General features: G+C 43.0%; 1 protein-coding gene across 3 annotated transcripts in view; it reads left to right on the top strand.

Moving 5' to 3' along the window:
• The window catches only part of LOC128877614 (uncharacterized), a 493,728-nt gene that overhangs the window by 447,727 nt on the left and 18,061 nt on the right, over nt 1–27,940 (top strand). For 2 of the 3 annotated variants that reach the window (XM_054125069.1, XM_054125078.1), the window contains exon 4: nt 6,942–7,074. The exons of the other annotated variant lie outside the window; for it this stretch is intronic. In XM_054125069.1, the coding sequence (XP_053981044.1) occupies nt 6,942–7,060 (119 nt within the window). In that variant the 3' untranslated portion in view covers nt 7,061–7,074. Of the gene's footprint in view, nt 1–6,941; nt 7,075–27,940 lie in introns of those variants that run through there. 3 annotated transcript variants of the gene reach the window in all.

Below are 27,940 nucleotides of genomic sequence, written 5' to 3'. Positions count from 1 at the left end.
GAGGGAGGGAGGTGGGGCGAAAAGGGAAAAAGAGAAGTCGGGTAAGGCGGCTAGAGTAGATCGAATAAGAGTACCCACGAAGTATCTGGCCGATACCGAGGTTCCTTCCTTCCTTCCTTCCTTCCTTCCCGCGGTCTCGCCCCCTCCCCTCCATCCATTTCAAGTTTCCAATGTATAATTCCGAACTTTCCGCCGACAATGGCAGTTCTCCGCAGTTCCGCAACACAATTGATCGCACCGTCGCGATTCGCCTCCCTTCTTCGCCACGCTTCGCGGGGGCTAAAGGGAGGTGGAGGAATCGAAAAGACTGTGGACGGTCGCGGAAGTTGAGAGTAAGTAGCTACGCGTGTGCCAGGCCTAGTTTCACCTGACGAACGACAACCGAGCACTTTTGCGCGACGTCGGTGACGGGATTCGACGAAATTGGACAAAGTGCGTCTGCGTTTGGCTAAGAGGGTGCGCGCAGGGGTGTTTGAGTGACAATTCTGAGGGGCGGAGAACGATTCGCGCGGAGATGCGACGGGTTTATGGTTTTCGAAGGAAGTTGGAAGGACTCGGAGGAAGATGAAAGTCACCGTATCGCTAATGTAGGATAAGGAAATAGGTTAAGATTTACGATAGAGTCGCGGCGACGCGGCATGGGCCTGCAGACCTGGGGAAGCGAGGGCTGCTACCCACCTCCCCTCATAGGCCCAGCGACGAAAGCGGGTTTTTGGGAAAAACCCGTAGACAAAGGCGAGGTAAAGTGAAACAAGCGTGGGGTGGTTAGACGTCTTGTCAGGGAGTCAGTCGATAGTCGTCATCGAAGGTAGAAAGTTGTTGCAGTCGTTGTATTATTTGTACATATATATTAAATATAAGCTTTCATATTTATAGTTTAATCGAATCTTGAACCGTTTCTTATTACCATCTTACATCCAGTCCTTAACTAATAACGTTGTTGTTGCAATTTTTAGGGAGGATTATTGTATCAGAGCATGAATTTTATTATCAAATCATTTTGCTCCTCTTCGCCAAAAATGCCCAGAATTACTTAAAGGGAACTGTCCGGGAGGCCCCGCGAAAGCATGGAAAACCGCGTTCGGCACGAACGCCACGGCATTCGCAGACGACGCCCGCCAGGGGGTAGAGGGTGGTTCAGCGGTGGGAAGTCTCAGCGTGCGCCCAAGGATCTCCGGGCGCGATAACGGAAAAAAATGTCATAAATCACGGGTCGGTCGGGAGAATCAGAAGCGACGGATAAAGGAATAGGAAAGAGGAGAGACGCGAACAGCGTAAAAGGGGACGCGTGGAAACGCGAGACGAAAGTCGATTGGGGAAGGCTCGAAGAGTCGGAATGAGGCGAATATATCACCGACCTATCTCGACGTCTCTCGAAGCGTGGCATAACTAGTGTACAGAGATGCTATCGGTAGCCTCTGACCGGCGGGACCGGGGGGGTTGGATGAGTATATTAGACGGGCGGCGGGGCCCTCTTAGAATTCGCTTAAGTAGCGACTCCTGACGAATGTGGCCGAGGCACGCGCCCAGTAGACGTCGCTTCGCCTAGCGAATATTCATTCCGTCTGATGTAACGGTCTACCTTGACCCCTCCCCACACACCCCTTTTACACCATCCAGCCCAGACTGTGTTTTAGCATGGTCGATGGTAAATCTTGTCGTTTTCGTCCCGCGCTCGGGGGATGGATAATGGGCTCAAGGTTATTTAAATACCGGCTGATTAATTTCACTGGTAATTTTATCGTTTTAGGGGAGACGTGAGATAATGCTCCGCGACGTCTGCGCGTTTATAACGCGACCTGGAAAGGAATTCGCCCCGCGTGGAATTCACACCATCCAAAGCGCGAACTCAGACTTTTCTGGTTTTCGTAGACCATTTCTTCGGGGACTTTTTTTGTCAAAATTGGTAAAAACGTAGGCTGTATTTAGAATCTTTTCTTTTTTGGAAGAAAAGGGATTTATTTGGGGGAGTCTATTCAGTCTTTCCTGATTTTTTTCATAGACGATTTCTTCGGGAACATTTTTGTTAAAATTGTTAAAAATGTAGGCTGTATTTCAAATTCGCGATAAAGTTCCGTAATATAGGCACGTGCGCGTAATTATTACCGCCACTTGTATTTTGCGATTTATTCGGCTACCAGCTATAAATCTCCGAAAAATTAATTAGCTCCCATGTGCGTTCGAAAAATACTAAAAAGGTCCAACGTAATCGCTTCTATCTCGCGTTTTAGGGAGATTAAACGACGCCCTGGTAGCATGTGTACCGTGAATCTGCTTCGTCGAGATTTAGATAAATTTGAGAAATTGGCCGCAGTTATTCAGATTTCACGACAGATTATAACTCTCGTGGTATGGTAATTAAGTGCCGGTTCTGTTCCACTCTCCCCGACGAACGTGCCGACCCGCTGGCCCAGCCTTTTTGGCGGACCACCGTGGAATTTCAAGTGGAATTTGGGGATTATTTAATTCGCGTCTTTGGGGTAGAGCTTTCCGTACCCCTGTTCGTTGACCGTTTCAAGCGTTTTCCATAATGCCTGCGTGCGTTTTACTCTGATGAATTAGCATTTTAATTAGAGAACAGTACTCTAGTTCGACGTTTCCACGACGATTCCATTATGTCGTTTAATCAATCCACGACTCCACGCCACCAGGGGGGATCAATATTTGCTCCGAAACGCTCCAAATTGTTTCATAGTTTATTTATAACGTTGAAAGTACAAAGCTGGCCCATTTCATCCATGAATTATAGATATATTCACGCTTACACTTATACTCTTCACACGTATCTCTAAAGTCACTCTATTATTGACGATATTGCCAACAGAGAACTATCAACCCTTTGCAGTCCGAATTTTCTGATTTCAGTACATTTTTATCGAGCCTCATCAAATTCTTTTCCATTTTCCCAGCACCCACCCAGGAAACTTTAAAGCACACTACTCCTGAAAATAAGCACACCAAAACGATTTATTTCACCAGGTTAGATGAAACTGCCCTTTCAACAACCAACGTCCACCAGTGCTCCCCGCTGTGGCGGTGGTCACAGCTATCGCGACCATAACTGCGGGAATTGCCCTCCGCGACCAGTCCCCCAAGCTCGTAATCGACCCCCGGTAAAGCTTGTGCATCCGTGCGAGGACGTGGCCTTATCGGCGCCGTTTGATCGTGGCCCGTAAAAAAAATTGCAGGTTGTTACGCGCGTCCGATACGTTTACATTACGAGGAGCAACGAAGAAGATGGCGAAAAGAAATTGGAGGTGGTCAGCGGTTAAAAAGCCGACGAAAACGTATCGTGTCGGCTCCCAGCGCGCCCTCGCGCTAACCGTTCGCGGTTCGCAACCCGTTATTTCGCGGTTAACCCTACGATAAGTCCTCGCAGATCTTTCCTTGGCCCCTTCCCCAACCGACTATTTATTGCTTGGTGCGCCCCTTTTCAGTCAGCTCAGAGATTTACGGCGCCACCGACGCGAGACATCGATATTAACCGCGTGTACGCGCGGCTAGCCGACTGATAAAAGAGCGCCCGCCTGGCCATCGCGACAGGAAATCGGGGGCGGTCGGGAAACGGAAGCTGTGGCGCTCCTTAGATATCACCCGTAGCGATACAGACCGCGAAAATAGACCGGTTACGGAATGTTCGGTACCCAACCGTTGAAATTTCGTGGAAGCATCGAGCTACTACTTGCATTTTGGGTCGCCATTTTGAATTTCTACAGTTTGAGGTCAGAATCGAAATCAGAGAACTCTGAAACTACTGTGGACTTAGTTTCATGAAAATCGATGGAGGGGAGAAATGTGTATTTAGATGAGAATTCGTCGTATGAGTTTCGAGCGGTGGTTTCACCCTCTAAATATGAAATTTTTCAGCTTCAAAATAATCAGAGAAGAATCATCTCCATATAAGATTAATATTATTGTCACGTGTCTATTATAAATTCAAAATCATTGTAGTTACATGAAATAAGAGCTATCATTTTTATTAACAAATGGTTCACGCTTGTTATTCGTCGTTGTCAAGGTTCGTCGTGCAATGACCCGATGGACCCGTGGTGCAATTGTTTCTCGAATAACAATTTCTTATTTCCCGCATATAAGTTGACGATATAGAAATTTCAGAACGATCGATTCGAGAGATTTTATTTACCTTGATAATTAGTATCTACAAATATTTTAAAGGAATCGCTTTTATTCTCACTTACAATCTATACGTAGATTTGGAAAATAATGCATCGAGTTTTAATTCGAGATAAACATGATTAAGCGTTGGGATTAGGTGCGTCGAGAGCCAAGAGGTGAAACGTACCTTTGACGCGTTCTCCAATGGCTCCAGGGATCGATGCGAGGGGAGGTCGCAGCATTTTCGCGACGAAATTTTTTCGATAGCAGAGACTCCGGGGGCCGCGCGAAAGGGCGAAGGACGAGAAGGGTGGAAAAAGGAGCCCTCCGACGTCTGTTTGCTCGGTCGTCTAGGCCGGCCGCAATAAAGGAATCGGGCGAAAACGTAGAATTCGTTCCGACAGTCGGGGTCGGGGAGGGGTGGTTGGGAGCTGGTGGTTTCTCGAGCGACGAAAAACACGCCAACGAAATCCACGGACTGGAGAGGAAGAGGAATGGGGCAGAAGGGCTCTGTCGGTCGTGGCGTTGCCGTTGGAGCGGGATGAGTAACCGGGAGGAAGCAAAGAGGACGATTCCGTGGAGAGGAGAAAAAGAAACAGAGGGAAAATGAGAGACGAGAAGATGCGCAGAAGTCGAGCCGGGAATGGGTGAATGGGCTTCTTGGAAAATGAGAAGAGACTTTATCCAGCACGGATGGATACCTGAGTGAGAAAGTAACCCTGCAGCCGGCGTACGAAAGCTCCGCGGAACGAGATACTCGAAAGCTTTTTGGCCTTAGCCGACATCCACCCGCCGACTTTAATTCGTATCCATTGCCGTAAGACCTTTGCACTGATCCCCCTCCCCCCATTTCGACCCTCGACAATTGTACCGCGTTATTAACCTCGCTACGTGTGAAAAAGGAATGGCCCTTAGGATCTGGGGTCGATTCTAGTTATCAAATCAAAGTAGATATTTATTCCATAATAATCCTCGAGAACAGGAGACAATATTATAAAGAATTTCTCGAACGGGGAGAGAGATTTATTTTCACACTTGAACATCACCTTTCATTTCTAATTGTAACTCCTTACCATTCAAATTACCATTACCAATAAAAAAGAAAACATTCCTAAAGACTCCTTTTGGAAACCCTCTTTATTGCACTCAAAACTTACATTTATAATTGTATTGCTCTTTATGTCTCTATTTATTAAAGGAACTGATCCAGTTACAAAAATAACTCAATTTTAAATAGACACCGTTAATACCGGACGAAGTAAAGAAATTAATAAATGCAGTTCCAAGAATCCTGGCTCCCAAGCTTCGTGGAAGGATATACGCACTCCAAAAGCTCTTTACTTCTCAGTCCAGGAACTTTAATTCCAATCCATTGCCACAAGACCCCAGCACTGATCCTTACCTTCGCTCTTCGGCAATTGTACCGCGTTATTAACCTCAGCACGTGTGAAAAAGGGAATATCCATTGCAAGACCACTGCTCGAGCCTGGTAAGGTCGTTTCGGTAACGAACCGTTGCGTTTAGTGCGCAATAACAGGGTTAATAATACGGAGCCGAGCCGGGGGAGGGGGAGGAATAGATTATAGCTATGAGCAGAGATAAGGCTGCTCCAGATGAGATTTCTTCGGATACGGTAAGCTTCTTTGCATCGGACATATTTGAGAACGAGGGGGGAAGAAATCTGCTTCTGAGGACTCGGTGCTCCTCGACTCGATAACGTTCTTGAAATAATTGAATCTTCAGGATCAGATCCGCGCTCAGAGCTTAGATTTCAATTCACGAGGAACCCTGTACGGACGTTGCAGTGTTTTACAATAATAATTCGCGTATCTGGCGAAATGGCGTCTTTCGAAACTCGCGTGGAAATATTTCGGCCGTGGGTCGAGTAAACATAATAATACACGAGACTTCTGTTATATACAAAATTAATGATAAAATTAAAATGAAATACTGAGTGGAAAGGTTCGTTACATTGGACACATGTCACGCAACTGTAACAGGACATTTGACCCGTTCGTTGCATAAATCGATTAATTTCATGAAACAAAAAGTTGAGAAATGCGACGAAATATTGTGCATTATTTTTTATAATTCCCTTTATAATATAAATACAAATGAATCTTGGAAAAAAATTCCTTCCTTTTCAGGAATGTTATTATAAATATAAAAAGTTGCGACTATACCAAATGTTTTGAAGCTTAAATTTTTAGATTTTTTAAAAAGTGGAGTTAATCTATTTGTGTAGTGAACAGCTCATCCCATGATATAGATTACATAGAAAATACTGCAAAATACTTGGTAATAGTACATGTATTATAGCGACAGGACAGTAGTGGTTTATGCCATCAGGGGAGAACGGAACAAAAGATAATAAGGATGATAATACGTTTTTATTGCGTCATAATTGTATACGAAACGAAATGAAGTACCGAGTAAAGAAGAAAGTAATGTATACGTTACGGTAGAAAGGCGATGTGCAGTCAGGTCCGACCGCGATGCCCGAACAAGACGGGAAAAAAGGAAAAAGTTTTTAAATTTATAAGGAAAACACGATTACCATGTCTGAGTGTAGCTTTCCATAAAAAACCTGATAAAGTAAAGACTCATAAAATTGTTAACGGCTTTCCCAGTATGAAAGCGAGGGAATTAAATTTTTTAAGAGACTATGCCCTGGACGTAATTTGTGCAATAATATTGTTACGTAACTGAAAATCTCTATATTCTTCTCGATACATCTTTAAACTTACAATCTCTACGATCTACAATAATAGAAGCCATAACTGTGTGTTCTTTGTCGCTAACTTTATATTTCCTTTTTGTTTCAGGTAAGTCACGAATGCCAGAGCTAATATTCAAAGAAATTTATCATCGCAGGTATTTATCGCACTTACTTGTTACTAACAAAAAAAAATATTATATTATTTTATCAATGCTACGAATTTAAGGTGAAAAGCGGCAACATCTGCTAATGATTAATCAACCACCACAATAGACACTCCTACAACGTTTAATTTACGAACAAATCTCGAACAGATTCAGCGCCATTCGAAATTGAAGGCTCTCGAAAAACTCTTACAAACGTGTCAAAATATTAAAAATATTTTAAACAAATGAAAAGAAAGAAACAGAGAATCCAGCACAATCGTTTCACTCGCAGAACACGATAATATCTTTTTAATAAGTCCTAACGAAATTTGCATTCCGATATCGGAAATGTTTTCGACGTACTCGTTGCCAGGTTAATTTTTCCACGCAACGGAATTAATATTATCGCGGTTTAATTGATTACCTAAATTATTAATTTGATGATTTAGTGATATTTTAGCGGATGCTAGGTTAATTATAATGAGTAAACACATCGATATTATTTATTCGAGAAGAAATTCCTTAACTAGACAGGAACTAAACCTGATTTGTTATCTATATTATGTCAAATGACATTTTATTTCATAATTACTTCAAACAGTGATTTTTTGTTTTAATTTCAATTAAAATTTGTTCAAGTCCGACAGAAACAAATATCTAATCGTCCATTGATTTTCTAAAGTGGCTTTCAAGGAAATATGAGGATAGCCGCTCGTAGCTTCGTTGTGGAACGTCGATTTACCAGGCGGGCTGTGAACGTCTCTCAGATAATGCTCGTCGCTTAAACGACGAGAAAAAACCACATTGGATAGTCTGTAGTTAGATTCCGCCGAGGATTTCCTCGTTTACGTATACATACGTACGTAAGTTTCAACGGGTGGGTGTACCTTAATGGCCAAGAAGCATCCGATATCGTCTTGACAAGAACGTTCAAACGCGCATGGACCGCCTTAATAACGCGCTCTACCGTGCACACACAGGAATTTCGAGAATAACGGTTCCAGAATTCACTGTAGCGCAACTTCAACTTGATGTAAATTAGTGCAAGACTGGGTATAGATCCGCCACGATAACCGTCGCGGGAAAAACGGTTTTACGACCGCTCGAGGCACAGAAAATTACCTACGATATGAGGAGGGCAGCGAGAACGTTGAAAACCATAAATGAAGTTCATAGAAGTCTGTAATTAGTGCTTGTAAAGATTTTATGGTCGCCATAAAATACGGAAGCACGAGCATTTGTTAATGTTACATTTCGATATATCGACGGCAATGGATGCATTGGATTTATTACCGAGTCGATTTGTAAGTAACTTTCGTTACGAGTAACGAATAGTCGTTCTTTCAGGGAATCTCTTGCATGTAGTAATTTTTCATTTCTTCGTTAACCCTTTCAGACCTGAATTATTCTTTTCCTCGTACTAATGTAATTTCATTTTTAGGGTTAATTTGTACTAATTTATGTTTCATTTTTGGAAATTTACGTTTTACTGTCTACGATTTTCATTTCGAATCGATGCATGATTCACGGAATAATATGAATGTTGCCCCCGTTTCCCTTCCTTTGCGTCGCCAGAAGATAATGAAATTAATGTTCACAATAACTTAATGCGTTTAACGATTGCTGGCGTGTCATAATGCCGGGCATTATGTCATATCCGAGGTTTCGCGAGGCGATCTAAACGACCGTGTACGTCCCGTCCTTATCGGGTAATGAAAAAATAATTAGTGTCCTTTGGGGCGCAGTCACGAAAGATCGTTACCTCGCACGATACAAATTTCATCGGTTGATTATTGGGTTTCGCGTGAGGCGAAAATTGAAAGGGGTTACGTCATCCGCGCCGGTGAAAATCCTGAGGAAGTCGTGTCAAAGTATAAACTGGCCTAAACGTACCACTAAACGTGACTTATACATTTATTCGGAATATTAAGTAACTGGAAAAATTACTGTGTCATGTTCGACACCTTCGTAGTCCACAGTTGAGGACACAAAATTAAAAAATTATATTAAAAACTTCGAAAACTACGCTATTAGAATTTTTTTTATTTTCTCCATACCGATTTTAGTCCAAGTAAACCGTTAAAATTAAATTACATTAGTACGAGAAAATAAAATAATTCAGACGGTAATAATTCTAAAAGGGTTAATGAATGCCTCCATTTCACAATTTTAATTAAAAAAAGTTAGGCGCACAAACAAGTCACATTCATTTCTTACCTGTTACTTGAATGTTTGGATCGAAATGATTGCAATAACGTCGCCAGTACAATTGCTTCTAGGGTACCGACAGAGGGCCGTAGATCACAAATAAATTAAAGCCTGGAAACGTCGGAATATTTTCCTGGACGCCGATATATCACCCTGGCAACTGAGAAACGCGCGTAAGAAAGATGCCGAAAAATGGGTCGCATTCCAGTTCCTTCGAGTTTCCTCAATGACGTCGCATCACCAGATTAAATCGTCGCCTTTTAACAGACAGTTTCAATCTTCTTGATACGGATGCTCCGGTTTGTTTGCACTCCCTTTCGCGCATTCCTCTACTTCGTGGAGTTGAAACGGCAGTCCCTAGCACAACATTCTTCCAAAGCAGAGGACCGGAATATTTGCACCGACATTTTCGAGACACAGACGTCGCTTGTCCAAGAAGCTTGGATCTCTCTTAGAGACTTTACACTGCTGCCCGATGGGGCAGGTCCATGAGCATCAAATTATGACTCCGTAGGGACAACTGGCCCGTCGAAGCGTGCTTCATAAATGTAGATAGGCTAGGCACGTTTCTTAATCATGAAGGGTTACGAAGGGATTTCTTAAGGAGGTAGTGAGAATATTAGTAGAGAATATTTCAGATTTTGTTGTTTTAGTTCAGAGAGTAGGTGGAAGCTTTAGGATTCTAAATATTGAAATTTCTTTATCATTGTATTCCAAGGAAATAGATAACTATAATTGTCTGAAATTTAAGTAACTTATTATTTGATATTCGATAGTCTTGTTAGAATGTGTTCGATGTGTCGAGCAACAAGGTTTGCCCGCGAGGAGGCCCAGTAGTCCTTCCCCATTCCACCCGATCTCAGTTTCGACCAGGTTGTTTGGATGAGGAAAAATGAGACTCGTTCAGCCCCATGCGTGTTCGAGGACCAAGGATAAACCCGGAGCCATCGCGTACGGGCTTATCGTCGAAACGGGCGGAGAAAAACGACGCTGGTCCTCGATTAAAAGTCCTCGTTGTATTATCCAAAATCTGTCTTCTGCGAATTCAGCCATAGAGGCAACGAAAGGGCCGGAAGATAACGCCGGCTGGCGTGGTCGTCCATGCCTTAGAAGCGGATCCAAGGGCTCCACCTTGGGCCTAATCAAATTGTAAATTCGCTAAAAATGCAAATTCACCGAATCGCCGGGCTATCTGAGCGAACCGCCACGAGCGTGCACGCAACCAGCCGTTTTCCAACGTAGGAAAGCATCGCGGCATCTACTGCTCATTTGCATACACGCCCCGAATGGCAATGATTCCTCGCGCGCGTCCCTAACGTGTACACGCTCTCTCCTTGCGCCTCTCTTCTTTGTTCTTATCTACCCTGGCAACGATTAATTACACCGAACTCTCGAAACCATTTCGTGTCCTCGGCTGGCTGAAATCACGAAACACCTCGATATGGCGTTGTTAACCTGTCGTTCTGCCTAATGAAATATCCGCAACGAGGGCGGGTGGAAGTTGCACACGCGAAAACGGGGAAATGTAAGATTGGAAGGGAAAAGTTTCTTGGTTGTTTTCGGGGTTAATTTCGCGCGCGTGTTCGATCACGCAAAATTAAAACTGGTAAGTCTTATTTTCGTGAAGCGTGGGCGGACGAAAACACGAATCACGTACGCGTAACGAAATCTGATCGAAAAAGTTTCCGTAGTTTCCTCTCGACGCTCGAATAGGCTTCCTTTTTCGGGGTGGGGGAGGGAAATTGTTCGGGGGATTTGATCGACGAATGTTTAAATTATGTGTTTTAGCGATACCTGGACGTGAGATGGATCGTGAGATAGAGGTTGTTAGGGACACAGGTAAAAATGTATATATGTACTTATTGTATAGGCTAGATTTATTCGACTATTAGAGTCACGAGATATTATAAAGTAATGAATATAATATAATGTAACATATTGTTAAATAGTATGGATGTAAATATAAAGAAATGAATATAAACAAATTTGCCTAGAAAATTGATCAATCTGATACTTCGCTATGCAGACAATCTAATATCAACAAATAGACAAATTGAATATCGTTAAATAAATAAATTTGTACACGATATTCCTACTATAACGTCTTTTATATTACTTATCAGAGACTAATTTCTCGAGTACTTTTTTTATTGGCGTTTTCGTGTAAGAATAGCGACACACGTCAACTGTTCGATGCGAAATGTAGATACTTATTGATACCTCTGTCAGTCTTAAACCTGAGCAAGCAATCAAAATCTTCCGGACCATAAACCGCAATTTTATTGACAACCGCGAGCGATATGACCGCGTTTCGTTCACTCTGTTACGGATGCCATTAATCTTTTCGCGACCACACGTGAAATCACATCGGTCAAAAACGTTTTTGCCGAATGATTGATACTGGAACATTAGCCTACACTTTCACGCGAATGGAGTGTCGATGCGTCATTTGAATAATCTTGTTACGATATGCATTTCTCAGTCGCACGATCTTGCCTTCAATCCACAAAATTATTTCCATACAAACGCACCAAATGTTACGAGTTCCTCTTCTACGGATTTAGTGGCTTTAAACGCTCTGAGCTTTGCACGTGACCTTCGTCAACCCTCCGAAATTCGTGTCGATTGTATCGCACATTTCACCGTCAGGTAGGAGCATTATACTTACTGCCCACTTGCACGAACACCCTGGATGCTTCTAATGACCTTTATCAAAAAATAAAAGCTTTTTTGCTCCAGTACTTTGGATAGAAATGGTTACCCTCCTATCTTATCCATCTAAATTCAATCTCGAGATACTGGACTTTGTAGGTAGGCCCGAGCCCTTTAATTTATTAGTAACTAATCGTCACCTTGTATTTATTACAGGTTTTTATTGTCGTTAAACACCTCGTTTCACGATTTTTCCACTGATTGCGCGATACATTAATAGTAACGTTCCAAAGGTTTCGTGATTCCGTTCAAAGGCATAGTCAGATCGATAAGGAGAAGATCGAGGATTTCTGAACATATTCTATGCACTTCACGCTTTACACTTTAAATCTTAAACCATCAAAATCACTTCTCATGTGAAAATGACATTCATCATACTCCAAACAGCTTGAAATACGTTTGAGAAATTTGTTGTTAACCTTAGAAAAAGGATGCAAGGATATTAAATTTACATAATTTGAAATTAATTTAGAACCACCTAAATTTTGCCCTACATTGGTTTTGGATTAGTCAACGTAGAAGCTACTAAGAGTACATCCCACGTGAAAGTGACATTTACTACGTGTGTTCGCCAAGTTCGTTGCATCCACCTACGATGGAATTTACTAAAATTTTGGCGAAACATATTGCGATTATAATTACTATCCCCTCGGAGCGAAGTTTAGGATTATGTATGTACGTGTTCGCCTTCATTAACCGAGCGCGCAGAAAATGAACCGCGAACGAAGCGAAGACAGTTCAGTCGCGATGAAATACCGCTTCGTAGGTCGAAATTTATTTCAACATCTGCACGTAACAACGGCATCGTAATTCCAGCTCGTACTGCTCTGGGACTAAAATTCAAAGAATTGTTTACCTCTAGCTGATTGCTTGCAAAATATTCTTCAAATTAAATAAACAATCGTTCGATTCGAAGCTTATACTTAATTTATACAGTGTGTACAAAATTCTACGTACAAAATATATTTCATATTAATATTTCATTTTCAAAACGATTTCACCCTATCTAATAACATACAATAAAATCTCTCCTGATTTAAACGAAGAAGACTCTTCATTATGTCACACGCTCAAAAAATTTCATTTTTGGAACTCTCTCTCCAATTTTGGTTAGCTTTCATGGCTTCTGTGCCACCGCGCGGGATAAATTAACGGCGAGACCAACGCTAATAAATATAAAAGGGACTCGTGACGGGTGAACCCTTGCGAACCTCGGCGTGCCACTTTCGTTCCGGGGTAAACTGACCCTCCACGTGATTAAGGACTCCGGTCGATGTATCGAATGCGTGTCCTGGCATATCGTGGAATGCGATAAGAGCGAGCCCCGTGACGCGAACCCTCCTGCCCGTTCGGTTGATCCTTTATTTATTTCCTCGTCTCGCCTCGCTGTAATATTCATCGGGCAGAAATTGATTTGGAATTAGACCTCCTCTTAGACCTTACTTGTGCTTCCTAGGCGCTCTCGAGGGCGGACAAGATCCCTCGGACGGGAAACTACTTCACGGCCCGCCATTACTCTTCGTGTAATTTCGAGTAATGCTTGCGCAAATTTCTCCTGTTACGTCAAATACTCGGGGTTGGTTTCACTGCTCATTATGGGAGCAATAATGTGGATGGGTCGTTCAATGCATGTTAGTACTAACTAGCTATCGTATTTTGTAATGCTTCTTTACTTTTAGACTGAAATGATTAATACTTGATTCGCAATTCACTCATATTCGTTATGGATGATATTATTTTACAATTTTCAAATCTCATATCAACTGAAAACAATGAATTACATAATAACGTTAAAGCTTCCGACAAATTATGTAACTCCATTATATGAAACATAAAATCCGTATTCCAGAACAGTACTATACAAGGTGTGAAGTACTATACAGAATATACGCAATATATAGTTAATATTTATAATATTATGATCAAGTTCACTATTGCTATTTCACTTGGCACGAATGATGTTCGTTCCTTTCTGACACAAGACGTTCATCGAATATCTGGTGATCACCCTATACATACGAACAAGTATTATGTGAAACGTGAAACTTGGTATCAAATCGAACAACTTCTCTACAAAGAATTTTTCAAAATAACATCCGTCGAAAGTTATGATTGGTCGAACTAGAATTGGACGAAGTAAGAGGAAGGAATTGAATTCTTGCGAGAAGCAATCGATTTACTGATATTCGTAGCGTTACTTTGTAGTACTTTGACTCCTTATAACTTTCCACGTGTGCGACACTATGAAATATCTATCAGGTGAACTTTATTGGGTTCGACGTGACGTTTCGTAGCTTACTTATTCACGGTGAAATTATCGAGGATCGCCTACATCCGTTTGACCTGAATGAGCCATGATCGAATACTGAATGGAGTGACACGAAAGACGAGTCGAATTACCTGACCTCGTTCGAAAGGAGAAATTTGTGGAAACGTGAACATTATTCTATACTTTTTAAACTTTATATCTATTAGTGTTTAACAATTGTATAATCATAGGTTCATAAAATTAATAAGAATAGCAAAAAAATTAATCGTCAATAATGTTAAAATTTTTACGTGACCGGTGGAGTTGATCGATATGGGCAGTGTGAACGGCTCAATCATTTGTTAATAAAAAGAGTGTACCCTCAGAATTTAATTTACATTTACCTTCAGAATTAACAAACAATCTAATTTATTAATGGAGGAAATTCAGAATTCCACAATCAAAAGTGTACCTTCAGTATTTAATCTCATCCCTTGAGTTTGAGCTACTGCAGTAAAAACATAACCCTCGCTCTCGATCGTGTCTAAAAACTTGAATCGAAGCTTTTATCTTGGCTCCATCTTGTTAACAATTCCCTTCCGAAGGAAAACAATCGAACGAACGGGTGTATTCATCGTCCTCGTCGTCAAAGTTTATCAATGAAAGCTCAGTCCGTATTAGCTTTTGCTCCATTAGGGGCGGCCTGGCAGGCCCGATAATTTAGCAGCGAATCTCCGTAGCGAGGAAAGGGTGACCGCCGCATAGAAGGGCGTTCGCGACGCGAGGAACGAAAAGGGACACAAGGGGCGCGCGGTCAGCACCCTCGTCGCAGAAACAAGGGTCAGGACCGAGATTTTTCCCGATAGGTCGAGGCGTTTTGTCAAGCAGCTAAAGTGGTCTGAAGCTAGGGCTTGGCTTGGCCGTGCGCTGCACCGACGATGGCCGTAGCCAGAACGCGAACCAGGATGAAAACGGAGGGGGTCGCGGCGGGACGGTCGATAGAAAGGAAGGGGATGATTCTCGACGGCAGGTTCGCGTGCAGGGACGACATGGCATGTCGGGTTACTCCTTTCGGATCGGTCGATGGTAGCGCGGCGCTCGCTTTGACAGGAGGGTGGGTGGCGTGATTCCGAAAGCTTTAGAGACCGCGCCGGATATGAAACTAACTTCGTTCTTATGGCGCAATGGTGGCTTCGAAACGGATCGGAACTCGAACCAGCCCACGGAACGATGGGTCGCGGCGGAAATTAGGTGCGTGAGCCTCCTTCTTTTTCAATCGTGATATGCAGGGTACAAAGTGTCGAACGTAGAGGGGTCTGAAAAGAAGAGAAAATGGAGAGGAGACAGAAAGGGGAGGAAAGGTAGAATGTTTCGTTCTAGGCCTGCTAGTGGGCTCAACGAGGCTACCTAGAAGACATATTAACCCTTTGCAGTCCAAATTTTCTGATCTCGGTACATTTTTTACGAGCATCACTCGACGGAGGAACGCAAAGGGTTAAGATAGCTTCATGTAGACAGTATATCAGGGATTAGAGTGATTAAAGGATTAAAGTATATCTAGTTTTCCATCTACTTTTCACCATTTAAAAAAATCAGAAGTCTGTCAGCCCTTAAAAACATCTCACCCAAAATAGTCCCCTGCACCACTTCCATTTCTCCTTCTTTTCTCGATATTTTCGTACCCATCGGGAGTTAATTTGAACGTGAAATCTCAAGCATCTTCGTTCGTTAATATTTTCATGGAAGCAAGAAACGAGTGTTATTAAAAAGTTCCTGCGTTATTAATCCCCCCGTATTCCACTGATTGAAGAGGTTCCAAGCCATGACGTTGGCGAAAAGTACGCGGCGTTAATTGAAGACGCGAAACTTGTGACTAACTCGTTTACAAGCGGCGAATCGGGATTATATTAATTAATCAACCCCTCGATTTTTCGGGGCGCGTCGCGAGGGACTTGCTGCGCTCCCGCTCTCTGCGGTGCGTTTCGTTCACGCGAGGTGTAACGTCGTCCCCCGTGTTATGAACGCGAAAACAATCGACTATCACCGGGCTGAAATTTCATTCGGGCGCGTTCAGCGAAATTACGGTTTGAAATCGCGGCGAGGGGCGGAATGCGCGCAAAAAGCGAGGGAAATCGAAGGGTGCGACGAAGGGAAACCACGTTTTTCTTTTTAAAGCCGAAATGCTACGTTTGCTGTTTAAAAGAGAAAGGTAAGTTCTTTCTTGTTTCCTTTTAAAGTTCACTATTTTAGGAATAGTGTCTTAATCCAAAATCGTTCACTATTATTTTCGTAATACACCAAATACCAAATAGTTAAAAAAAACCAATGATTCACCTGAATAACATCTCCGGTGAAATCCTATTACGGTCCAACGGCAGAATCCAAGAGAAAGCATCTCGACGTCCCTTGAAGAGTCCGCTGGGTTTTCAAGAGCCCAACCTTCAAGCCACGGATAACGAAGTGCTAGTTATTCCGACTCGAAAAATCCTCCTGGCACAGGTGCGAGACCAACTCGGTGACATCTTTTCTATTTCTCCTCCGAAGGTCCTTCGAGTGTTATAAAACTCTGGTCAAAACATCCTAAGCGCTCCTCGCCCCCTCTGCTCGAAACAGTATGCACACCACACGCCAACAAACACGAAAGTATCCTCCGCTCCGAGTAGATTTAATTGGACACCGCTTCGCGGATGAATATCACCGGCATCGATAAGTACCACTTTCAACTTTTCTGTCCCGTTCCGCTTTCGTTTCAGTCCGAGCTTTATCCTCGGCGTGCTGCTCCTCTTTCGTCGCTATCGAGCGAAGCCACAAAGTTTCTCGTGCCGTCCAACCCCCGTTCTCGGACAGCCACCCCTCCCGTCCCGCGTCCCCGGTCCACGAACGGTCGGGCTAACGAGCGACGTTAGACAGGATGCAATTAGCAGAAGTCCTCTTTTCAGGTTAGGTATACGTCTTTTCCTTTCGCCGGGAGGACGAAGAAGTGACGAGCCGGAGGAAAAAGCCCCGGGACACCCCCAATTGAAAGTCACTTCGGCGGGCACCTAATTTATTTCTTTCTCTCTCCTTCTTGTCCGAATGCAAATGCCCTTACCAACTTTTTTCCACCCACCCACCCCTCCCCTCCCCGCCCCTGTCCCGTCCTCTACGGGTGACTGGTCCCTGGACCATCCCCTCAGGATTCGGTGCCAGCCGTCCGCCCCCCTCTATCCCCTCAGGCAGAGCAGGTCCCATGGTTCGCATCAGTATTCCTCTCATTTGTCTCGCACTGATTGTCCGGGAAGCGTAATAGCGCAATCTCCTGGGCCGAAGCCGTCGAACGAGCAGCCGCGCAGACCCAACTTTGGAACCCTTCGCCAAGTCACGTATTACGGCTGAATCAACGACTTACGTACCCCGTCGGGATAATCAATTTCCTTCGATGGCCGCGGGAAAAAAATCGTTTCGCAATTAAGCGCTGATACGGGGAAATTACAGCGACCATGGCATTTTTTGGCGAATGTAACGTTTGGAGGGTGGGGGCGCGATTGACTTGGTGACAGGTAGAAATTTGGGGTTGGCAGGTTTGGTGAGAGTTTCGTCGATGTTTGGAACATCTTGAGGGGATGGTTTTTGAAAGATATGTTATGCAAGACAGGTGTGAATGGGGTTATTTTTATTTTATATTGATTGGGGTAGGTGATGACGCAAATTCTGGGGGAATTGGGGGTATCGAGTTCAGTAACGGTATTCTAACAATTTTTATTGTAAGACCATGAAGTCCTCGCTCTGAACGTTTATAAAGATGGCTGTGAAAATAATCATTCGCTAAATCGTTCTTGAAAGGAATTGCAGGGAAGGCAAGGGTTAGTTTGCTAGGGGTGGAGCGAGCTCCTGATCTTTCGTTTGACGGATAATTACTCTAATTGCTCTGTACGGGTCGGCAGCTTCCTTCCCACTAAACCTGATATTCCAAACTGTACTCTAGACAGGTACGTGTAACAGGGTAAGAATATTGTGTTACAACTAATCAGTCTGTTCGTGCGTTTCATTCCTCTTACAAAATTCATTTTAGACGTATACAGTAACAGCGTGTTTATCCGCAATTACGCCAGGACCATAAGGTTTTAAAATGTCGCGTGCTTGACTTTTAGAGGGTTGAAAACTCTTCTCAATAACTCCAGACTTCGATGAGAGCCATTGCAAGGATTAAATAAATACAAAAAGATTTTATATACAGACATATCCAGTCTTCGTCCCATTCCACTTTTAAAGTATCAATCTTTGCCAGGACAAATTAAAAGGTAAGAAAGAAAGCTCCAGTCGAAAAGCTCGTCACGACAAAACTAGCCGCCGATCACCCAAACTATTCGGTCAGATCGATCGACCCTTAAACCTCGTTTCCGCCCCCCCCCCCCCAAACAGAATAGCCGGAACACGCGACAAGGGGGTATCTCGAGCCCCGGCTAAACCGATTTGCTGAAATTTTTTAGTCCTTCCGTTGTCAGATGATGCAAATTGAAGTGCTCGCGCGTGTAGGTACCTGGATACAACTCCGGGGTTGTACACAATGCCATTGAATAGTGGAAATCTCCAATCGCTCTTCCCATTCGGGTTCTACCGCTATCAAGGCAGCGGAACGAATCCAACAAATGGAGAAACATCGGCTCAGCTCCATTCCGGTTCCCATCGGATGCGGGTCGTAGCAAAAATGTTGAACAAATTTTTCCTCTCACCCCTCCACCACCTCCACCACTCTTCCTCCTCGAACATCACCCCCCCCCCTCTCTCTCTCTCTTTCGCGTGACCCGATATTCCCAGGATCGAAATTGCTCGCACGCTGCGACCCGTGATGACGTTTACGAATCAGAACACGGGTGACCGAAACGAAACTCATCGCTCACCACGCTCCGATTCACATTGCTTCGTACACGTGCGACCTGGCGGGGAGGGGGTGGATGGCGTCGGCGGGACCACGCCATCCAGCCGTATTCCGCACGTCGACACGCATAATCGCGCGCGTACGAGACGGCCACGCGCGTCCGTGCACCAATCTTCGCACGCACGGGATCGCGGCTCACGGTTGGCAGGGGGATGGGGTCACGGACGACTAGTTCGCGTTAAGGGTAGCGATGGGACTGACGCGATTAGGTGGCGACCATACCCGACCAACTGAAATCGACGACTTATGTTTATGACGAACGGGACAGGTGTCTTTAACCCCTTCCCGTACTTTAGCGAGTCAGACTCGCGATGAAGATTTTGACCCAAACATGAATATCGCGAGTCAGACTCGCGACGAGATACTTGGGTATTGCGATTTATTTACAAGATTAGTCTGGTCTGTTTAGCGCGCGTCGATGCTTACCGCTTGAGCCCGAGTTTCGACGAGCTAAATGGCACGGGAAGGGGTTAACGCCTGTGTTTTTAGAGCTTTTAGCGCCATGATGGTAGTGTTCAAGCCTGTCTTAGATACTCGATCCGGAGAATCATCAGGTATTCGTTTAATTAACGAAGTCGTCGATTGGGAGCTTTGGAATGGTCACCGAATTTCAAGTGCTGAAATAGCACGACTTTTGGAGAAATTCGGTAATAGTAGGATCGGTAGACGGGGAGGTAAGAGGCTTTCTTATGGTAGCAGGTGTTATTGAAGAAGGTATAGTAGAAGTATACTGTCAGAGTCATGCCATGTTATTCATTTTACTAGAATTGGATCGAGCCAACCTGGATGACCATTTCTAGATTGTTGGAGTGTCTATCATTTCTGCAGGGGTCTATCAAGGATTGGGTCATTGAGATGTGTTTAGCACGAGTGACCTTTGAAGCAGAATCGATTAATATAGACCTACTAATAACACCGAAAGTGTACTATCGATAATTGGATCGATAGAATATCGCCAGCATGAGAGATCCTTATGGGAGACGCTACCAGTAAATTCATTTGTATCGCAAACTTCTAAGGTAGAATGTCCTTGACTATACTAGGCATTCAGGGAAGGATCTCCTAGAGGAGTACACTCTTACTGATTAGTCCAAAAGAGTATACTGTTTCACTCATGCTCTGAAGTAGTTCCTCAGAGACCATTTCTTCGCCATAAGACAATCGTCCATACCAATTGTGCAGGCCTCTACCAACAATCAGGTCTACGGAAAATCCCTAACACGAGTGATCATCTAGGAAAAATCTACGATAATCCTACTAATGACACTAATACCACGTTTAAGAAAACTGTAACACACCGACACATTCTCCAAAGCACCGTGATACTTTGAAGACAGTGCCAAACGAGCATCAATGATTCATTAGAAGTGTCCAATGGATCCCAATTCCGTTACCTACCCATTGGTACCCACGTTAGCTGCTGGGTCAGCATTCGGGGGTTGTCACAGCTGGAATTGAATCGGTATCATTCCCATCGCTAGCCGAGGGTCACGCTCGGTTGCATCCTACTTGCACTCGCAGGCCGGTCAATGCACGTTGACCGGGCAGAGCGGTAATTTCTGATCCCGGGGCACGTCGGATTGGCGTGTGCGGAGGAGGAGAATGGCAAACGACCAGAAGAGATGCATCGAGCGACGAGCCGTGGCTCGTGATACGGGCCCAAGGGAAGACGCAAGACGGCCAGGATGAAATCGGGGAAGACGGGGCGGGAGGAGGGGGACCGGCGCGTGGGAGCAGAAACAGATTCCTCGACCATAACCGGTTCGCACACGCTGCCCCGTAGTTCCGAGAGCGCGAGTTTATCGTGCCTCGGGCTAGCTAAGTCACTCGGGATGGGGTTAAGTAACCTCCAGAATCGCCGAGAAATATTCATCGACCCACGTCCCCCGGCCTGTCTTCCCATCTCTGCCATCGATTTTTAATAGTCCTAATGATGGGTAGGCGGATAAGAGGATAGACGGATAGGCTACGCTGGGACTGGTGTGGATCGGTTAGATGGGATTTCCCTATCGCGTTTCGAGCTCCTTGGCGAACGACGATCGTATCGTCTAGCCGTGGATGGCGGATATCTTGATATCGGGTACGGCATTAAGGACGTTTATGGAATTGAATTTCTGCGGATTTTTAGACGGAATTGTATATCCAGCCACGGTAACGATGACCGGAAATTTATTGAACGATACCGCGGTACATGGCTGCTAGATGCTACGGACGAGAAACGATGACTGAAGGGAAGGCAATTTTATTGTGGAGGATGATTCATTTGTGTAATGGTTTTCGATCTTGTTTTGATGGGCATTGTCCGTATCCTTCGAGGGTTGGTAGGTGTATGTGACTCTAGGTGGAAGAATAATCGATTTTCCACGAAGGAACGAAAGTTGACGAAGAGCATTGCCAGGAAATAATGACTGGAGATGACAAATTTTATATTTCCATACGTGGATACATATTGCCATATGTGTTGACATTTTTGCATTAGTGTAATGTCTTTTAATCTTATCATCACGAGTACGGTCCATGTCTATTGAGGTTTGATAATTTGCGCATATAAATTTCACTACCTAAACTCGATAAGTGTCACACTGTCGAGATTCTGCGACACTTATCGACGATTCTCCGTATTTACAAGCTAAATACAGTGGGTGTAGAATGTATTCGTACACCGATCAATTTCCCAAAAAACTTTTGTGTGAAATTGTAGTTTCTTAACTTTCTTTTTTATAATCAATGATATTTTACATATTCTCGGAAGTCTCTAAGATAGATATAGTCCAAACAATATTTACTAGTTAATATAATTTGTGAAATTAACAAAAAAATGCGAAAAGTGGGTAAAAGCATAGAAGCAATAGGTATCTGTACGATTCTTATGACGAACCATTTACAGCAGAGTTTGTAACGTAAACACATTAGTTTATTGCTCCGTGCGAATTAGAAAACATCAAATCTTCAGAAAAATACTTTTAAACAGTTGTGCGAATACTTATTGCTTCAATATTTCTATCGATTAATTGTTTTTGTCTTGTTAATGTCTCACATATATAGCTATTTTTTGTTGTAATCTATCTATTCTAGAGATTTCCTAGAACATGTAGAATGTCATTGTTTATAAAAAATAAGTTAATAAATTACAATTTAACACATTTTTTTTGGAAATTGATCGGTGTACGAACTGCTCCTACTCCATCAAACCAAGTCATAAAATGTGTCATCCAATGTACAATATGGATCTTGGCATTGAAATCAACATGAATTTTCCCCCCAAAAAACGTATCACAATCAGCTTGTAGATCGAGCACCATAGCGGAGGACGCTGATGCTATCATCCAGCCGTAGATACGGATATCTTGATATCGGTTCCGGTATTAAGGACCTTTATGGAATTGAATTCCTACAGATTTTTATCCGGAATTGTACATCGGACGGAAACGCTGATACCAACGTATTCGTAAGTGAAATATCGATTATTAAAAATTGGGGGAAAAATGGAAATATACGGAGACACTGCAGTGAATGAACCTCTGAATTGGAAACCGCGTTCGTTTAACGAAATGACAGATTATGAGAGAGAGGTTATCGTCCCCTCTTGAAAACCAAATAAAGTTGGTATCGAGATTCAGATTACCACAGTTAATGAACATTCAAGTTCAAACGAATAACAAAAGATTACACGGCTTGTTTCTAAACGATCTATCTCTTGAAATGTCCAACACATCGACTCCAAACACATAGAATCATAAGTGCCTGAGAAGTAAATATAACGTTGAAGAGGAATGGGTAGAAGAACCAAGGAGATTCGTTACAGTTAATTTGTAATCGAGGTAAGACGAACTGCGCTGGCTATAAACGCTGCCAAGATCTTCGTAACCCCCATGCTCTCCGCCATCTTCTGCGGGCCCACCGCCGTAATGCACCTGCTCGATCAATACTGCTTACGCGGCATCGATGCACGCGCCACCCGGTACTGTTCAATCCGGAGGACATCCGAGGGAATAACGTTCGTCGAGTGTTTTGGAAATCGTTCCAGAAGCTCTGGGCACACGTAGGCGCAAAGAAGTTTACTCGAGTACCTAAATGACCCGAAGAAGAAGTTCAAGTGATCCCTTTCTGGTAAGAGAACTATGAGAAACCACAGGACACTTACCTCAGACCCACGACAAGTGCTCCACCGAATAATAGAAATTCTAAGAACACGTTTCCCCTTCCCCTTACCTTCTACTTCCCTCCTGATCGATTCTCCCTTCTATCTTGCTCGTCCGGGAAGCTCTGTGCCATGCATAAATGGTCAAGAATCTACCAAGTCTCGTTCAACTATCGATGCTTTACTCTTAGTCTCCAACCCCTCCGTCTTCTCTGGTCCGTTCCCTCTGACCTCGTGCGGTCAGCTCGATCCCGTGGCAAAGATATTAATAGGCATAGTTCCGAAAGTGAGTATAGTCGGCGGACCCTTCAGCGCGAGTAGAATACTACGGACATCGGGGTAGGCTGCTTCCGATAGAGGCAGAATGGCGTTCGATCGACGTTCATCGAGGTAATGGATGGCAATGCCATGTGCAATTTAATAAGCAGTTTCTGATTCCAATTCCGCGCATATCTGCCAAGATTCAGCTCGTCGCTGACTAATTGACAGCGAACGCTTACTTTCGGAGATTTTTAGCAAAGGAACAAAAACATCTGCAATCGAAATACGTATTAATAGGAAGTGAAATCTTTTTTTGGACGCAGGGCTAGGCTATTCGGTATCGCGTGCGGCTAGCAAATCCTGCCTTAGGCAAGATTAATCGTTTGAACGGTCTCCAAGATGAGGGAAATTCGGACGAAACGGAGAGAGATGGTGGATTTAGCGTGACCTGATTATCGGAGCAGAGTGATCGTTTGTGTTCTTGTCAAGTTCCCCCGGGCGATGAATTCGTTTATCCGGTTTCGTTATTTGAGGTTCGATATTTGAAGAAATAAAAACAATCTCAAAAGAAAAGAATTAAAACAGAAATCATTCAAAAATCATACATAAAATTATACTAAGCATCGTTAATTTATATTCATAAAAGTAATATGAAATCCATGAAATGTTCTTTCTTGAATACACTATAATTATTACATTAAAATATTCTAATTAATCCACTTAGTAAATTAATAGGTAAAATATGATTCAACAAAGTCAATGCACTTCACGTCTTGCACTTTTATGGTTTGTCTCGAATGTTACGATGATACTCGTTAAAAGTTTTCAGTGGTTTGTTCGATAACATGATCATTTCCGCAGAAACAGTTTCACCGTGTTGAGCAACCACCAACGCGTACTAACCGAATTTAAATTCGCAGAAGAGTACATACTCGATTTTGACTTTAATCCTATGTTCGCATTGTTTCTCTATCCGCTATTCAAACTTTAAATTAATACACTAAAACTTCAATTTAGCAGATTAAACGAGGAGAAAGGGATGCTCATTAAATTTGAATTCTGTTAAATCCAAATGTACGTAAAATGGAGTCTACATGAAACCGAGTGTCCGTCAAGTAACGAACCATGTATCCTCAACCATTATTACATTGTATTATTACGTTAAAAATTACCTTTGACACACAGCCCTTCCTAGGCATCGAGAAATAGATAAAAATAAATCATTTACATACTTTCGTGTCGCGTGTTAACAAGGATAAGTTATATTTATTTTATTCAATTCGGTGGAGGAATCGTTTAATTCATAAACTAAAATCGTTCCATGATTATTAACTTCAATATGAACTGACGCAAGGTTGGAATAACAGTGGCTAGAATTGTGTGACGTGCAACTAAGGGATGTACCTTTATAGAATCAGACGCTTCTATCCGCTAGATCCGAAATTCATTAAATCGATGTCCGTTAATCGTAGAGTGCTAACCGTGTGAAAAACCGTTTCATTAAAGTTAACCTGGATTCGTGACTCGAGATAGGAGAATTGATACATTTCATCCAGTGGAATGAAATTTATTGAACAGTGTCGCAGAGGTACTAAACGTTGGCGAGAAATAATGACTGGTGAGGACAGATTTAGTATTTCAAATACAAATCTCAGTATTGCCATGTATTTTATCAGCTTATAAATCATGTTTCATTCGAACGGTTTCAATCTTGTTTTGAGGAACAGAGACCTGGTTCAGTGGATTTTGATAGATTTATATTGGTTTATAAGATTTTATATAAACTAAACATTAATAAGAGTTTATACGAATATTGGTAGATTTATATTACTTCATCACTCCTAAATTCAAGAACCTAAACAATATTTTATCGACTAATGAATCATGATTCATTTGACGAACAGAGAGACCTGGTTGAATTTTTATAGATTTATTGGGTTGTCTGGAAAGTCCGTGTCACACAGGTCTGAATATATCGGAGTGATTGAAAAACAATGACATGTGTACATCCCTTAAAATGTAGAAAGGTTGTGGAACAAGAATGGTACAATTCAATAAAGATACATCAAAATTCAAATGTGCCTTTGAACTTTTTTTTTAAATCGGCACAAACTTCCTGGACAACCCAATGTATTATAAGATTTTATAAAGTAAACATTGATAAGAATTTACAAGAATTTTGGTGGATTTATATTGCTCCTCCACTCTTGAATTCAAGAACCAAAATAGTAATCCTCAACAAATATTAAAGACAGATACATGACTTTCATTTATTCCTGCTTGCGTCACCGTTATCTTATCCGAAGTCATCAATAATTGTCAGCGTCGTCTCCGAATTTCAGCTCCGTCGCCCTCCACCGGTCCGCGTTATCCGCTCCGTTACATATTGCTTTCGTTAGGGCAAATCGGCGGGCGCAGCGACGCAGAATCGCGCGTCGAGCGTCCTCAGGCATCGGTATGTAGGAACGCACGGTGGCGCGTCCCTCGTCACTCTGCCTGATTAATTCATTGCGCGGCGGGAGGGTGAGCGCGAGAGACGGGAGCCGCGCGCACATACTCACGCACATATTTACACGAACGCATACAGATAGACGCGTACGCACATGCACGCACGTGCGTTAAGGGGGAATGTTTGGTCTATGGTAACGGACCGGTTGGACGTTTTGATTCAATGCCGCCTCGGCGCATTGATTAAATGACTTCAAATTAAAACTGATAGTGCAGCAGGTGTGGCGAGCTGGCTCAATCAGGAAATGCGAGGCCGACGTGAATATCGCGCGCGTATGCACTCCGTCGATTGTGCGCACAATCGTCGGGGTTGACCGAATTTCTCGAAATAGAGCTGATCCGTTTGCGCCGTGCCCGTTTCCCAGAATGTTCGGCTTCGACAGGCTTGGGTAATGGTGATTCGGTGTAATGACTGTAGAAACAACCTCCGGGCTAGTTTATAGTTAAATAAATCTGATGGCACGGTCGGTAGTAACGGTTGATGCTGGGACCCGTGTAATTCTGTGTGAACTGTCACAGCACCTTTTAAGGAATAGTAAGACGCTTGAGAAAAAGATTCAAGATTAAAATTGTTCATATTGCATAGTGACTGTAGAAATGACGAATAAAGTTATACACAAGACACGAGTAAATGCGCTTTTCAGGTGGTGTATCATATTTTTATAAAAATTAATGAACTATTCCCTTCTGAATCGTTCTATAATTACACTGCATACATGAATTATTCCTGTACACATCGTTCTATTCACACTTGGATTAATTTATACTATATGCTACTTACTCTATGATCACCAATAACAGCATGCACAATTCAGATGCACTTATTCCTCATCGCAATCAAAGCCACTTGCCAGGTGTCCCACCTACACAAATGTACACGAAATCATGGAGTTTCTCGAGCGGAAGACGTTCCTAGAAAAATGCATCGACGACAGACAAATCGAACGTGGACATTTCTATATTGCATGAAGGAATGATCGATTCGTAACCGTCGCGTTGCCATTCAAGGCGCACTCTCGACTCCAGAGGCTAGTCCTTTTCTTTCTTCGCGCTGACGTTCGGGTATTCGGTCGATACCTTAGCTCGCGCCTGTCTCTCGCTAGAAAAGATCCTATCTGCTAGAAACGCGACGACCTATTTTTGCTGTCGAGTCATGCGATATCAGCTTCCTCGTAAAGTGATTTGTATAGTCGGAAAGCACTTCTGTTACAGCGGAATTTAAGCTCTTCGCAGCGACTCCGAGGGTGCGATGGAAAACCCAACACGATCGGTGGAAACGACGATGAATATTTAAAAATCAAAACTCGAGTGAAACAACCGAATAGGGTTCGTTTCGGTTATTTTTGTTTTCATTCTGTTGTGGGTTTTCGCCAGGGAATTTGTGGAGAGTTAAGCAGACTGCATTACACTTATAATAAACATATATTTAAAGGATAAAAGGATATAAAATACTATATATATATATACGTTACACACAAAACTGCACAACGGTGCATAGAGGGTTCACATCGCAGCAGGAAGTACATGGAAGGACGCGCGGAATTCGAACATTATTCTAACACATTCAAATTGACAGTATTTTATTAGAGGTAATAATAAACGTAAATAAATTCTTACATGCAATTAATTATGAATTCACCTAGAAAAAATAGTTGAGTACATGCTTTCAAAAATTTTGGCGATGCAGGTAGCCACAAAGTAATATTATATAAAATATATATATTAATTCTTCAAATTGCCTCGTCAAGATCGCGTTCAACCCCCGATCCTGACGTATTCCCATGAATGAAAACAATCAATTCCCTATTTTTGGCGGCCCTGCGTACGGAAAAACACCGAGTGGATGTTCCGTGTCAGTGTTATGGAGCAGTATGACAGAATGTCGTTAATTTCGAATCGAAGGGAAACTTTCGTTTAAAGCAAACGAGACATTCATGACTGCGGCGACCGTCCGACGAATGCG

This window comes from Hylaeus volcanicus, chromosome 1 (genome assembly GCF_026283585.1).
Source record: "Hylaeus volcanicus isolate JK05 chromosome 1, UHH_iyHylVolc1.0_haploid, whole genome shotgun sequence".
Lineage (NCBI taxonomy): Eukaryota > Metazoa > Arthropoda > Insecta > Hymenoptera > Colletidae > Hylaeus > Hylaeus volcanicus.
This window is presented reverse-complemented; position numbering and strand designations above follow the sequence as displayed.